Source organism: Myxine glutinosa, chromosome 7, assembly GCF_964187855.1.
Source record: "Myxine glutinosa chromosome 7, kmMyxGlut1.1, whole genome shotgun sequence".
Lineage (NCBI taxonomy): Eukaryota > Metazoa > Chordata > Myxini > Myxiniformes > Myxinidae > Myxine > Myxine glutinosa.
The window spans coordinates 15,247,348-15,264,361 of NC_136267.1; the positions used below are offsets into that span (position 1 = coordinate 15,247,348).

General features: G+C 46.4%; 1 protein-coding gene across 6 annotated transcripts in view; it reads left to right on the top strand.

Moving 5' to 3' along the window:
• Window positions 1-17,014, top strand: part of CEP164 (centrosomal protein 164) — a 105,092-nt gene that overhangs the window by 13,508 nt on the left and 74,570 nt on the right. For 5 of the 6 annotated variants that reach the window (XR_013624016.1, XM_068121811.2, XM_068121809.2 and 2 more), the window contains exons 3-7: window positions 150-261; window positions 7,700-7,931; window positions 10,174-10,356; window positions 11,202-11,270; window positions 11,364-11,441. Coding sequence is in view for 5 of the 6 variants with exons in the window: in XM_068121811.2 (XP_067977912.2) it covers window positions 150-261; window positions 7,700-7,931; window positions 10,174-10,356; window positions 11,202-11,270; window positions 11,364-11,441 (674 nt within the window). In the remaining variant the exon portion in view is untranslated. The remainder of the gene's footprint in view (window positions 1-149; window positions 262-7,699; window positions 7,932-10,173; window positions 10,357-11,201; window positions 11,271-11,363; window positions 11,442-17,014) is intronic. The other variant, XM_078781306.1, reaches the window with a different exon arrangement.

A 17,014-nucleotide genomic window follows, 5' to 3' on the forward strand; every position in this document is an offset into this window, starting at 1 on the left:
GTCAACTCACATCACTTCCCCGACGGGGGACCTAGGCGTAACGCTTGTTATATTTTTCTTTAGATGTGGCAGATAACATTCTGACCATTTGAAAGCAGATGTTGTTGCAAACAAGAACGACATGGTGCTTCTCTGTTTGTGCTGTGCAGAGGTGCGGGAATATGCTATCGAGATAGGCATTGATCCAGATACGGAGCCTGAGCTCATGACTTTTGCACGCGAGGGAATCATGACACCTTTACCACCCGAGTGGAGGCCGTGGTGAGCTGAAGCATCTTTTTACGTTCTGGTTCTATCAAGAAATATAATATTCCCATTATACATAGAAGTACATGGAGAAGAGGAAGAAGTTGTTTCTTGGGTTTGTTGGTCTGGAGAAAGCATTCGATAGGGTTCCACGCGAAGTATTGACATGGGCATTGAGGAAGTTAGGAGTGGAGGAATGGTTGGGAATGGTTGATCAGAGTAGTGATGGCAATGTACAAAAGAGCGCGCACAGCTGTAAGGACGAAGGACGGGAACAGTGGTGAGTTTGAGGTGAAGGTGGGAGTGCATCAGGGGTCGGTACTAAGTCCACTACTATTTGTAGCTGTGATGGAGGTGCTGGCTCAGAACGTGAAGGAAGGTTTACCGTGGGAGTTGTTGTATGCAGATTATCTGCTGTTGATTGTGGAAAGTATGGATGGACTGAAGGAAAAGATGAACAAGTGGAAGGAATGTATGGAGACAAAAGGTCTGAAGGTGATTATAGGAAAGACGAAGGTGATGGCAAGTGGTAAAGCATATGGTGAGGTGGAAAGAACTGGGAAGTGGCCATGTGCTGTGTGCAGGAAGGGTGTCTGAGTGAACTCCATTCAAATGTAAGGTGTGCACTGAGGGAGCTGCAGATGGAGGAAATGTTAAGTTGGATCTTGGAGATGGCGTGAAGCTGGAAGGTGTGAAAACATTTTGCTACCTTGGAGACATGCTGAATGGAGAAGGTGGATCAGACTCGGCAACGGTTGCTGGAGTGAGATGTGCATGGAAGAAGTTTCGGGAACTGAGTGGCGTGCTGATGAGGAGGGGAGTGTCGTTGAAGCTGAAGGGAAAGGTGTATGCTGCATGTGTGAGAAGTGTTATGATTTACGGGAGCGAGACATGGGTAATGAACGTAGAGCAGCAACGAAGGCTGGAAAGGGTGGAAATGCGAATGGTTCGGTGGATGTGCGGAGTATCGCTGAGAGAGAGGAAGACAAATGATGAATTGCGAAAGATGATGGGAATAGAGCCTGTGATTGATGCTGTGAAGAGAAACAGGTTGAGATGGTTTGGTCATGTGTTGAGGAAGGATGACAGTGACTGGTTGAGAAGAGTGATGGAAATGAATGTAGAAGGAAGTAGAGGACGGGGAAGACCGAGAAAGAGTTGGCTAAAGATGGTGGAAGAAGAAATGCGGGCAAGGGGGTTAACGAGGAGAGATGCAGAAAATAGGGCAAAATGGAGAAGATTGTCATGGGGGCCGCAAGGCTAACCCCCACTCTAGCAGGGAAAATGGCCTTAAAATGCATGTTGTTGTGTGTTGTTGTATACAGGGTGAATCAAAAGTAGCAGCCGATTTCTGTTTTTTCGGTTGTCAGATTCTTTCTGGGATGTCATGTTAATAATTGTCTTGCAGATTACTAATTTTCTTAATTTTTTTTTTTTCTTTTGCAGGTTATTGCTGAGAGTTTGGAAAGTTAATGAAGTTGCACCAAATTGAACCATGAATTACCTTTCAATGAATCAACGCATTGCGGCCATGAAACATTACTACAAATGTAATGAACAACCAACGATGGCGGCACGCCGTTTGGCACAGGAATTCGATATTAACCCACCCCAGGGAAGAAACATACGATTGATTGTCGAGAAATTTGAAGCAACAGGGTCGGTAGCCACTGCAAAGAAGTCCGGTCTTCCGAAAACGGCAACGAATGTAGTTAAGGGTTTCCTCCGTAATAATTTTCCGTAATAATTTTCCCCCGAATAAATGGTTAGATAAACATGTCATTCATTTCTTTCTACCTTCTTGTACATTGTAATACAAATGGCAAACAAACAATCAACTGACAGAAATATATATATATATATATATATAATGTATAAATATAAACAGAAATCGGGTGCTACTTTTGACTCACCCTGGTATACCTGGATTTTTGCATTCAAAGCCAAGGCTCGTGGAAGAGCTAGAACTCTGAACTAATCATGGATGCAACAGAACAAAAGGAATGGTAGAAAGAGTGGGGGACATCAACAGCAGGGTTGAAGGACAAAATAAAGGGAGCCTTAGACAAATAAGGGGTGTTGGGAAGAACGAGGGGAAGGGGAGGATGCATGAGATGGACAAGATGGAAACAGAAACAAACTCTCAGGAAGGAAAAACTGGAAATTTGGAAAGAGGTGGGCTTGGAGAGGGTTAACAGGGGTAGAAAAGATCATGGTTTTGGATTGGGGACGATCTGAGATGGTGGTTGTCATGTATGAAGTGCAAATATTCACCGTTGTATCCCTACACCGTGACCGCATTGTATCCCTACACCCTAGCTCGGATGGCGCTGAGGTGAATCGGGCCTGTATCGGCAGAGTGAATAAACGTGTACGACAATTGATCGTAGTTTGTCGAGATAACTTACATGGCGACGAGGATAAACATCTAGACCATGACTTCTTTCGGCCATATCGATGAATTCGACCCTCATGAGGGGGATTTTGACACGTATTCTGAGCGGTTGTCTTTTTACTTCGAGGCGAACGGCATCGCGACCGAAGCCCGGATGAAGGCCGTCTTCCTGTCCGTTTGCGGAGGTGAGACGTTCACACTTGTTAAAAACCTGATTCGGCCTCGGACAATCGAGGAGCTCACGTATGCAGAGCTCAAGGCCGCTTTGAAGGAACATTGTAATCCATCTCCTTCAGTCATCCTGTGTCGGTTTAATTTTTACATGTGCAGACAGCATCAAGGTCAGTCGATCGCAGACTTCATTGCACACCTCAAAAAACTGACACATCTGTATGAGTTTGGGACACGATTGATGACATGCTCCGTGATTTGCTGGTGGTTGGCATGTCCGATGACTGCACTCGTAGACGCCTGCTTGCTGAGAGAAGACTGACGTTCCAAAATGCCAGAGACACCGCCATTTCCATGGAAAGTGCTGAACGCAACGCTACAAGCATCGGTGCCACTCGCTCATCTGGTACCAGCCCTGCTGTGAATCGGTTGGATCATGTTCAGCCAAAACGTTGGAACAAGGCTCCTCGTCAGAAGCCAGTGCAGTCTCAAACCCACAACAAATGTTTTCGGTGCAACCGAAAGCACCCTCCGGAGACGTGTCGGTTCAAAGATGCCACCTGCCATTTCTGTTCGAAAACTGGCCATATTGTTCCAGCTTGCATCACTCGCAAATCGGGAAAAGGGAAAGCTGCTGACAAGATTCATCAGTTTATCGGTTCGGAGTAACCTGAGCTTGACCAGGTGAGCTCTGTTTCCGGCAACTCAGAATCGTATGACCTGCTTCATATTGATTCTCACCATAGGCGGGACCCTCTTCTTGCCACTGTTGTCGTCAACAATCGACCATTGCAAATGGAGGTCGACACTGGTGCGGCCGTCTCGCTCATCAGCCATGCTGTTTTCACAAACCTGTGGAGTGATGCTGACCGACCCCATCTGAAACCTACTACCTATGGTCTCTCCACCTATACAGGTGAGAAGATTGTTCCTTGCGGTACATGTGACGTCATGGTGGGCTATGATAACCGTGAGTTTCACCTACCCCTGATCGTCATTCCTGGAAAGGGCCCTTCCTTACTCGGTAGGACCTGGTTGAGCATAATTCGACTGAAGTGGAAAAGCATTCATCAACTCCGGGCAGCCAACGTTTCTCCTACCGCAGTATACACACTAAAAAATGTGCTGGATACGTACCCGGATGTCTTCAAGGATGAGCTTGGAACCTTGAAAGGACATACGGCTAAACTCAGTGTTGACCGGGATGCCAATCCTATATTTTGCAGAGCTCGCCCAGTCCCTTTCGCCCTGCGGGAGCGGATTGACAAGGAACTGGATCATCTTGAAAATCTGGGGATCATCTAGCAAATCCAGTCTGCCGAATGGGCGGCGCCCATCGTTCCGGTCATAAAATCGGACCAGTCCATCCGCATATGTGGAAATTATAAAATGACCGTGAACAAGTGTTCTTCATTGGATAAATATCCAATCCCGAGGATCGAAGACCTCTATGTTCGTCTCACGGGAGGCAAGACTTTTACGAAACTTGATCTCAAATTCGCCTATCTACAGCTCCGCTTGGACGAGAATTTGAAACAGTATCTTACCATCAACACGCATCGTGGGTTGTACAGGTACCACCGACTCAGTTTTGGAGTGAAATCTGCACCTGGAATTTATCAGCGTGTCATGGACAGTTTGTTTGCCGCCGAACGCAACGTCGTTTGTTACCAGGATGATATTCAGGTTACTGGTCGTACGGACGCGGAACATCTACAAAACCTGGATAGAGTTCTGAATAAGATTTCGGACTCCGGCCTACGTTTGCGTCGAGACAAGTGCAAGTTTATGGTGCCATCAGTCACGTACCTGGGTCATACGATTGATGCCGAGGGTCTACATCCGACAGATGAGAAAGTCCGAGCTGTCAAGGATGCTCCTGCTCCACGAGACGTGACCGAATTGAAGTCATACCTCGGTTTGTTTCAGTTCTATGGTCGTTACATTCCGAATGTGACCGACGTTTTGGGCCCCCTTTATCGGCTTTTGAGGAAAGGAGTCTCCTGGAGCTGGGGGTCTACTGAACAATCAGCATTCCAGACCTCTAAGGATCTGCTCAAATCGTCCAATGTTCTCGTTCATTTTGATCCAGAGAAGGATCTTGTGCTGACATGCGATGCCTGTCGGTATGGAGTGGGGAGTGTATTATCACACGTGATGCCAGATGGTACGGAAAGACCGGTTGCATTTGCATCCTGAACGTTGTCCCCAGCAGAGAAGAACTATTCCCAACTTGACAAGGAAGGATTGGGAATCGTTTTCAGCATCAGCAAATTTCGCCAGTACCTTCTTGGACATCATTTCACGATTCGCACTGATCACAAGCCGCTGATCAGTCTGTTTGGTCCAACTAAGGCGACATCTGACACACTACCGCCCAGGATCATCCGCTGGTCCCTGTTTCTCGCTGCTTATGTCTACACCATATGTTATAAACCCGGTTCGTCTATCACAAATGCAGATGCCATGAGTCGGTTACCCCTTCCAGAATCCGTTGATGATTCGCCGACACCAGGATCCATTATCGCACTGATGGATCATCTGGAAGATTGTGCTGTCGATTCCGGCCAGATCCGCACTCATACTCGACGAGACCCCGTTCTGTCCAGAACTGTCCAGGCTGTACAGCTTGGATGGCATTTGCTACCTGAGGGTGACCCAGATTTTGCGGCTTTTAAAGCACGTAAAAACGAACTCGGCGTGGAAAATGGTTGCCTACTCTGGGGATGTCGTGTCATGATCCCGAAAAATCTGCGTTCCAGGGTCATGGATGAAATCCATGACTGTCACCCCGGGATTGTGAAGATGAAGTCACTCGCCAGAAACTATGTGTGGTGGCCGAATCTTGATGCTGATATCGAACATCATGTTCGACATTGTTACCCCTGCCAGAGCACCCGGAATACACCTGCGAAAGCGCCACTGCATCCCTGGGAATGGCCCAGCGAACCGTGGCATTGCCTACATCTCGATTATGCCGGGTCTATTAACGGCAGCATGATTCTAATAATTACGGACGCGCACACAAAATGGATTGATGCCTATGTGACGCGTGGTACTACGTCAGCCATTGTCATCGAAAGACTCAGACGCTGTTTCGCCACTCATGGTCTGCCCAGGATGATCGTGAGTGATAACGGTTCGTGTTTTTCCAGTACCGAGTTTGCCGAGTTCACACGTCGGAACGGCATCAAACATAAGTTTGTCAGCCCACATCACCAGGCTTCAAATGGCTTGGCCGAACGATCCGTGGGAATCATCAAATCCGGATTGCAGAAACTTCAGGAGGGAACCCTGGAAACAAAGCTGTCTCGTCTCCTGTTCAAATACCGCATCACGCCACAATCAACAACCGGTGCAGCTCCGTCTGAGTTATTGATGAAACGACACCTGAGATCGACACTTGACAATCTCAAACCAGACATATCATCAAATGTTTATCAGAGCCAGCTTAATCAAAAGTTGGTGCACGATAAGACGTCCAACAGTCGATGTATCAACATTGGAGATCCAGTGTTTGCCCGAAATTTTGGTGCAGGTGCAACGTGGCTACCGGGGGACATCATCGAGAAGCCAGGTCCACTGTCCTGCGTGATTCGCCTGCAGGATGGCCGCGAAATTCGTCGACATCAGGACCACATAACCTATCGTCACTGTGAGTCGATAGAGCCTGCAGCATCGTCACAGTCAGGACAACAGTTCGACCCACCACTGCCGAAGATCGTCGTGGCCGCTCCAGCCGGCTCGGATGCCCCGAAAACCTCTGCGAACGCTACACCCTTCGTGGAGACCAAAGGAATCACCTCGGACTCTGTATCCACTGGTACACCGCGACGCTCAATGCGTGAGAGAAAAGCACCCGACTGGTTGAATCTTTGAAGATGTTTTTTTTCACGGTGACGCATGTTCTATTTTCACGGTGACACATGTTCTATTTTCACGTATTTTCATTATTCTCATAATCGTTTGCACACATATTTTCACATGTTTTGGAAATGTTGCTTTTGAAATGTCAATTCTTGAAATCTAGCACGTATTGCTCTTGGTAATTTTGGACTTAAAGGGGAGGATGTCATGTATGAAGTGCAAATATTCACCCTTGTATCCCTACACCGTGACCGCATTGTATCCCTACGCCCCAGCTCGGATGGCGCTGAGGTGAATCGGGCCTGTATCGGCAGAGTGAATAAACGTGTACGACAATTGATCGTAGTTTGTCGAGATACCTTACAGTGGTGACCAGTTGTCTTGAATACGTGGAGGGAAGGATGGGATTGAAAAGAATGTGGAAGTTGGTTCACAGGTGGGGAAAAAGAGGAACAAATGAGTGGAGGGGAGCAATGATCTTTGATTGTGGAAGTTTCACCAGAAGGGGGTTGATGGTATACCGCGTGTATCCGACAGAAACCCTGGGTGGGAGAGGATTGCGTGGAGTGGGGAGGGGGTACAAAGCATGTAAAGAGCAGAAGGTGCAGGATCAGAACGGAGGTGGTAGAAGACAGAGAGACCACCGACTTGTTTACAATGGGAATGTGGTCGGCCCATAAACTCTTCTCCATTGCAGGATATGCTGATTAATGATCTTTAAGGCCTTGATTTCCACAGTGTCAAGCTGAGCAAGGTGTGAGGCATGGTAGCCAGCTCAGAGCAGAGATCAGTACTGTACTCCATCAAGCTGTGGATAAAGGCCTTGTAAGTGGATAGGAGTTTGGTGTGCGGAGTAAGGACTTTGTACGATGCAGGACGCCCAGTTGGCAAGGCGCTTTGGATGCCATCTGAGTGAACACCTTTTTCATCAGTACTGTCCTGTAGCCAGATTTCATCAGGAAACACCTGTTAAGCTGACCTTTCCCTATCTCACTTTCATCCTCACCCTTTTGCCCGCAGCAAAGACACCACTGGAGAGATCTACTATTTTAATTTCTCGACTGGGAAGTCCATTTGGGAGCATCCCTGCGATGAGCATTATCAGAAACTCGTTACTGCTGAGAGGGAATGCATTGCACTGCTTGCGGAGGGCAGGAAGAAAAAGAAGAAGAAGAATAACCAAGGCACGGACAACAAGAAAAAGAAGAAGAAAAAGAAAAAGGATGTGGAAACGAGAGGCATTGGCACCGGTGTAAGTTGAACTTAAATATAGTTGGTCGTCTGTGTCTGAAAGCTAAAAACTCAATCTAACGCTCCCAATCATCCTTTCATTACATTGGTTTGAAAAATTATTGCATCAGGAGCATTATTACAACATCAAAGAAAATGGCAGAACTCACCAACTTTGAATGGCCTACTCAACCGAGTCGTGGTTGTTTGCTCATGTCTGTGATCTCACAAGCTTCCTTCCAACTTTCTCTTTTGCTCTGCTCTCTTGCTTACCTTTCCAGTCTTGACTTTTGTTAAATCATCGCTATCATCAGGTGAACACTGCCATCGTGGTACACCACACACAAAGCCTAACAAGAGGTTGATTGGTTGCTCACATTTCTAAGCATTTGGTGTTGGTGTTGTAAAAAAAAAAAAAACTTTGTGTGCAAAAAGTACCCAAAAAATGTTTTTGTCTCTTTTGTCAAATTTGTGTTTCCATGATGTTTTTTTTAAACTGCACTGGCAACTAATCAAATTACTTGATAGATAGAGTTGAATCATCACTGAGATGCTGTGCACATATCCTGGGAGTCGTGTTTTGGGGAGAAGCGTGTTTTTAAACCCACCTAGTGCCAAACCAGAGCTGACTTATCCATACCTTCACACTTCAGTTTGTTCCATACAAGTTCCCATTCCATTCACTGACTGGGAGATGTTCCACACATCCTGTGATTTAAAAAAATTCGAACAATTTGTTACGATAAGTAGCAATGTATTATTTTTCAGCGGTAACACACGACAGATGTAACTTTGTTCTGTTCATGTCGTGCTTTTTCATAATACACGTATGCACGCATTTTCCTGTTGAAATGTTTATTCGTACGTGCTGCTACCGTTCCACGGTTTCCTGCGTGCTCTTCCTGTCTTCAATCACTCACGTGTACATGCTGCACCTGTCACCTCGTGATATGACTATTTTGTGGTTTCTGTATATCAACTCACCTTAAAAATTAACCACAAACACTTCTTTCTTTTCATGGAGATTTGGAATTTTTGGATGTGTGCAACCTGGAAGGGGCTATGGAGTGATAGAGGGATTAAGGTAGTGGGAGCAGGGAGTATAACCAAGGACTCGGATGACGCATCAGACTTGGCATCAGATCAGCATCTCGGCATCATCAGATCATCAGATGCTGAGTGGATCAGACTCGGCAACGGTTGCTGGAGTGAGATGTGCATGGAAGAAGTTTTGGGAACTGAGTGGTGTGCTGACGAGGAGGGGAGTGTCTTTGAAGCTGAAGGGAAAGGTGTATGCTGCATGTGTGAGAAGTGTTATGATTTATGGGAGCGAGACATGGGTAATGAACGTAGAGCAGCAACGAAGGTTGGAAAGGGTGGAAATGCGAATGGTTCGGTGGATGTGCGGAGTATCGTTGAGAGAGAGGAAGACAAATGATGAATTGCGAAAGATGATGGGAATAGAGCCTGTGATTGATGCTGTGAAGAGAAACAGGTTGAGATGGTTTGGTCATGTGTTGAGGAACGATGAAAGTGACTGGTTGAGAAGAGTGGTGGAAATGAATGTAGAAGGAAGTAGAGGACGGGGAAGACCGAGAAAGACTTGGCTAAAGATGGTGGAAGAAGAAATGTGGGCAAGCGGGTTAACAAGGGGAGATGCAGAAAATAGGGCAAAATGGAGAAGATTGTCATGGGGACCGCAAGGCAAACCCCGCTCTAGCAGGGAAAATGGCCTTAAAATGCCTGTTGTTGTTGTGTTGTTGAGCAAGGAGTATCCCCTAACCTTCATCGTTACCTACTTGTTTGGCCGTCTCTGTCTACTTTCTCACTCTGCCCTGCTGCTGGCGTTTCCCCTTTCTCCTGCTGTTACCTTTGTTGTGTTGTGTCGTGCCCTGTTGTGTGTCCGAGCTCTTTCATGAGCCAAGACCATGTATAAAAAAGACCAGAGGAGAGCTGCTCGAAAAAAGAGAGGCCACAAACTTGAAACTGGGTTCCATTTTTGAATCCCAAGTTAGGAGACACAAACATGTCTATCACAGTCAGGGTGAAGAGACAGGCTGATAACTTTTGAAAGCGATGACAATTTTAATTTCCAAGTGCAAATCTTGCTGAGCTCTCGAGTTGGTGTACGGTGTTTACTTGTGGTGTATGCCATGGGTGGTGTTAACAGGCTGAGGCACAGCGCATGTTTACCTCCCAGTAAACGACACATCTAAGCACGACATGCACGTCCGCAGGTGACAATTCATGATATCTCTCACCAGATCCTTGGCCCAATCCGTGGATTGGTACCCGTTCGGATACCAGGGGGTGTTCATGCTGTCGACCCTCGTCTGACCTCGTCTCTGCGAAGCGTGCCACATGAGCCAAATGGACTGCCCCCGAGAGGTTCGCCAGACAGCATTGGCGGGTGCAGGGACCCTCTGGTGTCATCCCTATTTCGCCGAGTATGTAATGTATTATTATTATTATTATTTTTTTGTATACAAGATCGAGGCTCATGTAAGAGCTAACATTAATCACAAAAAAAACAAAAAAACGGACACACAGAATATACAATAAAGGGAGCTGGAGATAAGATGGGGAGAGAGAGGGAAGCACACAAGTACAACAGCAGAGAACAGGGACATCGGGAGATCTGTGGGAGGGAGAAGGCTTGGGGGGATGCTTGGTATTTGCTGTAATGGGGCTTAATTACTGTTTTGGATTTACTTGTAGCAGAAATGGTCCACAATCCAGTAAAGTTATCATCTGTGATGCCTAATTACCTTTACCGTTCAAGTACTTACAAGATCAAACGTGTTGTGTTCGCCTTTAGGTCAAATATATTGATAGTTAACTCGTGGCAGGATCTACCACAGAGATTCTTAAACAGGGAATGCAGACTTTTTAGACTTTGGCATGTAGGCTAGAACTTCAGTCGGACAGACCTCCCAATATGCGTGTGGATAATTTGGGTAGACTTTGAGAGAAAACTCAAAAGTACAAAATCTGGGTAGTCTTGGTGGTTCGATTCGGTCTGTTTATGATGTCGCATTTTCGATTAAATAAATGTCTGGTTTAAGACTTCATTCAGGATAGATTTAAGAGTTAATCCATAAAATGCTGATGAATATAGGTATTTATGTTGGAATTACACCCTGACCTTTTATAAACGCCCCTCGCCCAGCCCCTCAGCAAGTTTTCAAGGTTGTAATCGATCTTCCCCGAAAGATCGTAATGTACGATTATAAAACCTCCCCCGACAATTTGACCAGCCGATAAAATGGTACTCCATCTTGCATGTTCACAGGCCTCAAATCAGGAGAGGGATTCGAGAGAGATGCATGGTGTTGTCGACTGGGACGAGGGCTACAGCCTGGTGTGTAGGCCTTGATATATTATTTAGTTTGGTAAATTATCTGATTCGGGTTAGTTATCTGCAAATTTATTTACACATTCATTCTGTTATTAGGGGCGAAGGGAGTCAGAAAATCGACTGAAAGATCTACACCTTGACTTTGGGATGCTGGGATCTGACTTTGAATATGAGGTGACACCCTTCCTATTTCCCCATTCGTGTGTACATTTGTTCACATTCCTAATTATGATTTTGTAATTGTGTTCCTCTGATTTTCGTCTCACTTCTTTTTATAGAGTGTCTTTGTTCACATTTTCAGTTATCACTGTTCGTGAGTGCCTTTATTTATGTTCACCCCCATCCATTCGTTGTTTCTTTGTTTATTTACTCATTTACCCTCTGTGTGGTCACTTTTGAAATTGTAAAACATTGAGATTTTATTTTTCCTTTCCTCAGTCAATGGTGAATTGATAAAATCCATGCAGTTTCACAAGCAGGTGATTCATCAATGTGTGTGCCGTCCCTCGGATGGACGTTAAACTTGGCGTCGCGTTAGTTGATGGGTGTTAAAGATCCCACGGTGTGTTTTACAAAGAGTACATGATCTATCACCAGCACCATAGCTAAATTTCAAATTTCTGCCTTAAGTACGACTTGGAGAGGGATGGCAACCCACCCAGCATGACCCCAGGCATTCAGAAGAACAAACACTATATATATATGTGTGTGTATATACAGTAATCCCTCGCTATATCGCGCTTCACTTTTCGCGGCTTCGGTACATCGCGGGTTTTTCTCGCTAGTATATGTAAAATTATATATCGGATTTTTGATTATATCGCGGGATTCTGCGGCCTATAGGTATTTTAATTTTTTTAGATTTTAATTATTTTTGCGGTAAAATAAGCATTTTCTAGCCTAAAAAATTAATAATAATATAAATAAAAATATAACACATTAATTAAAACCTATATTAAAAGAATATTACAGTAAATCGAAATAAAATACGCATTATAAATGAGTAGACAAAGAATCGCGCATTTTGAAAGTCCCGTATTCTGGGGGTAATTAACTTGTCCATGATTCTGGGGGTAATTAACCCATCCGTAAGGAGGGTTCTTGGACGGGTTCTTCGCTACTTTAAGTAATTTGCAAGGTTGATGCCAAACGGTGTCCTGCAGTTTAATGATCAATATGGTTTTAAGAGTCATCATACTTTGGGTAACCTCTAATTTACAATAACTTATGTTTACAACTTAGAGACACATGATCATGATGACGATTTCGATGATGTTGTCTAAAGCTGCAATTAGATTAAGTCGCTGAGTAACATGAATGACCGAGGTTGTGGAGGATGGGATTTTTTGGTCATTACCTTTTGATACAGATGAGATATCTGCTTCATCACTGCATCAGATCAGGAATAACCACCCTCCTCACCTCCTCTCCACCCCCCACTGCTTCCTACAAATTAACCATCAGGAAGCTGCTGCATATGCAAGAGGAAGCTAATGCATTTCTTATTAATTTTCAAAATTAATCATCATCTCTATTTTGAATAGCTCATGAAGACTTCTGTATGCTTAGGCCTCAGGTTTGATTAAAGGCACTTTTGTCAATTATTGCCTTTTGCTTTCAAAAACACAATTTGCATCAATGTAAATACTTTGTTGTACTGTACTTGTGTAGTTCCATGATCATATGTGTATGTTTGTTTGTTAATTAATTGCAATTATAAAAGAACTTGCATCAATGTACTGTACAGCTATATATACACGTACAAATATTTTTCTAATACGTAAGGACTAAGGATGGGTCTCAAAAGTGTGTTTAAGAGTGTAGAAAGGGTTCATAAGAGCGTGGGAAAGGTTTATAAGAGTATGGGGAGGGTTTTTAAAGGCTTAAAATATATAAAAATAATAAAATAAATATATGGTTTCTACTTTGCGGATTTTCACCTATCGCGGGGGGTTCTGGAACGTAACCCTCGCGATAAACGAGGGATGACTGTGTATATATATATATTGTTGCGGACGCGGTTAAAGATGTTATTTACCGAGCGGTTGGTATTACCGCGACCGAACAGTTCCCCCGATTCTTCCCCGATTCACCCAGACGTTGGCCAAATCGCGCTATGCCAAATCAATGATAGAAAGGACACGACGACTGGGAAAGAGGAAACGACGCAAGGGGTACAGTTCTCAAGACCTCCGGAGGAGGGTATAATTACAGTGGTGGAGAAAAGGGGTAGATTACAAGGCAGTGAGGTAAAGACACAGAAGAGATGGGCACTTAATTACCGTCTTATCTTACCCCAGACAGACCACAGACAAACGGAACAAGGCAGACTTACACAGGGATTGATGGCAGGAAGGGACAGGTAGGTCGATAGCACAAGGTGCACCTTGGCTCGGGGACAGGATAAAGCACGGTCCAGAAGATGCGGGGAGGTGTCACAGCGCTCCGAGGGGACGTCTTTCTTTCTCCAAGCTCAGCGCGCATCTGGCGTCACCTCCCTCTCACTGCGCATGCTCAGCGGGGAGTGACACGCCCTCGGCTGGTTGGTTCCGCCCCACTGGGGCCGGTCCGCCGCTTCCATTGGGTGCGGGGGTTACCGGGCTCCGCCCTTGACGAGGAGCTGACAGGGAGCCCCTATTTGGTAACCCCGTCGAGCACATGTTTGATGGCGGCTCGTTGGGAAGGCCTGGTGCCCTCCCAACACCCCCTACCAACCGAGCCGGAGTGAGGACACGCACTTCCTGCGCTCGTTGTTGTTGTTGTTGTTGTTGAACTGTGAGGAAGAGCTGCGGGGAGGTATTGGGAGGTCCTAAACTTCCTAACGGTGCCATACAATCACATTCTGGTGCAACGAAGGGTCAGAATTAATGGAAACGAGTCCTTAACTGACATAGACTAAGAATAACTAGCAAGATGTCCTATAGTTGTCTTACATGAGATGCGGTGAACCTGGGCACGACATTTAATGGGGGAAATAGGGGGAGGTCGGGTGTACAGAGTGTTGTTAACAGAAAATGGGACTAGGGAATGGGGGATTGGGGATAGTTGGGAAGTATTGAGGAAATAGGGGAATATTTACAAGCGGATATGGATGGATGCAAATCCCATATCCGCAACACTGCACCCTTCTCTACCTCGGGGCTTCCTGACCCGATAAATTTTTACCTACTTTAGTGTGGCACTCAGATGTAGTTCCCTCTACTATTAACTCAACCCTGAGTGCGACAGTTTTACAGATGTTCACAAATGAGTAAATATGTCCCCCTGCGACGTTGCACCCTTCTCCTAACAGAAACACACCCACAGGATAACCGAATCGCGGAAAGCATCCTCAAACTAAACATACAGCCGGTAGGGAGCATTATTTATACAACACTGATATTTACACTACGATCCAGGACCTGTTCTTTGAGGAACACATGCAGATGTTATGCATAGGGAGAGCACGCATGCCAGCATCGATACACCAACCCACGAGTGCCCTGTGGCCCTACGGCCTTTAATAATGTGCAGAGCACCCCGTCCAAGCACCAAAAGCACCACCCCATTACGCACAGTCAGCACCATCCGGTGCACCAATAAAGTGTTCATAAAAATGCACAATTAAGTGTCCATGGTCACCGGTGGTGTCGCAGCCGGCCGATGTTCTGCCGCTGGTCTTGCCTTCATGGAGTGCACTTGGCCTTCTGGCTTCTTTAGAAATAAAGAAAGGCGCCAACCGCGTCCATTTCTGAATTGTGGCCGTCAGGGGGGCCAACTAAAAGTGGTTCACCTGTATGGCATAGGTGCCACGTTGACCCAGAGTCCATCCATGGGTGGTGCTTGACCGCAAAAGAACTGCGGTCCATTGTGGGCGGCCACAAAAATTGCGGTCCATATGGTGTATCGATCCAGGCAGCAAGCAGCGGAAGTACAGGCCCACAACTGCGGAGCCAGCACCTCTCTCTCCTCTCTCTCTGCCCCAAAGCCAGATCCTCGGAGGTGGGAGACAAAAGAAGACAAGTGAGTAAGGTGGTAAGGGCGCAAAAGTGCACGCAATACAAGGTAATGCACACTGGGGGCACATGGGAACCAGGTGAGACAGGTACGTTCCTACCATACGCCCCCCCCCCCCCACCAGGTAACCTACATTGCCCCTCCCTTACCCCTTACTGTATCCACAAAACACAACACTACCCATAAACATCTACTTTACACATCAACAACGTCCCTACTGTCTTGCCCGTTCCTCCCATAAACCAAATTCGTCTTCTCTCCCTCCTAACCAATCAAATTTGCCATTTCCAACTCTCATCAAAATCTGCCATCTCCAACTCAACATCAAAATCTGCCATCACCAATTCATCATCAGTCCCTCCTAAGGAGGGAGAGATGGAATCACCCCAATGTCTCATCCACGTCGTGATGCGTCTCACAAATCCAAACAGCAATTCTCCTTTCCTGCAACACAAAACAAAGAAAACACAGGTGTGGAGTCATCAGCATCACCTCAGGTAAGTGGCTGCGTATGGTGCGACAGGTTCATCAATCCTAACTATTTCCTAAATGACTTTAACAACTTTACATTACCCGGGGTCTTTCCCTGCCAATCCATTGGCCAACTTACACTATGGGTTCTAAAAACCAATTCACATTGACCAAACTGTGGTGCTTCTCAATTTGGGGTCTCACTCCCCCGATTCATCTCCCGGTGCCCTTGCACAATTTCTGGGCTGTGACGTGTAGCTCTCCCAGCAGGTCTACCCACCTGCACACCTCCACCACTGCAGTTGCCTCCCGAGCTTACCTGCTCCTTACCTAACCTATCTAACTGGGGAAGGCCCCTCCTGGCTCTGTCACCCCTTGGTGCCCTCTGGCACTGGGCTACCCGGGTCTGTCCTCCGGATCCTCGGGCCCCATCCACAACAACTACTACCGGCTCCCAGAGCCCACCTGCGGCCTCACCTGGCCGACATCCTCACAGTGGTGGAGTGCCCAAACCAACTACACACACTAACAGGCTACACGCCCAGCCATTTCCACAACACTAATGCACCCATCCAATCATCATTCTTCCACCCGCACCACAGATGCCAATATCCAACCACAATTTGCCTATACCCTCTACCTAACACTTACACTACCCGCCCCGGGTATCCGTGATGGGGGTCCACTCTTCCCCCATCCACACCTTCGCACCACGCACACCACTCCGTACCACTTACTCCAACTCTCTCCACACCACTCATTCTCTGCTCCATATATTCCACACACCTGTACTTGCACACCTGTGCTCTCATACTTGGTGCTGCCTGCACCCTTCTCTCCCCCAAGCGCATTCGCGCTGATCCACAACACTCACTACTCACCATGACACTCATCCGCAATGCTCTCTCATTCATCACTTGTACACTCACACACACCTCGGAGCATTGCCTCACCGATGCCTCATTTGAAGCTGCTCACCAGCACTTCCATTCACACTGCATCATCTGCTCTGTCTACTCCCTTCTAAACTCGCGCTCCTCCGTCTTCCCTTACACTCAGCGCTCCCACGTCATTATCAAACACTAAGCTACTACGTCCCCACTACAGGTACCAAGTCTCTTACTTAAATCTTGTCACCCATAGTCACCTCTAGTCCCTATCAATATAACCTAACCCACCCGGGCTAGATTTCACTGCCATACACCCCATAATCTATAGCGCATTTGCCCCAATCATGGGAAGGGTGGCAGGAATGCCACCCTTACCCACCGGGCCCATTG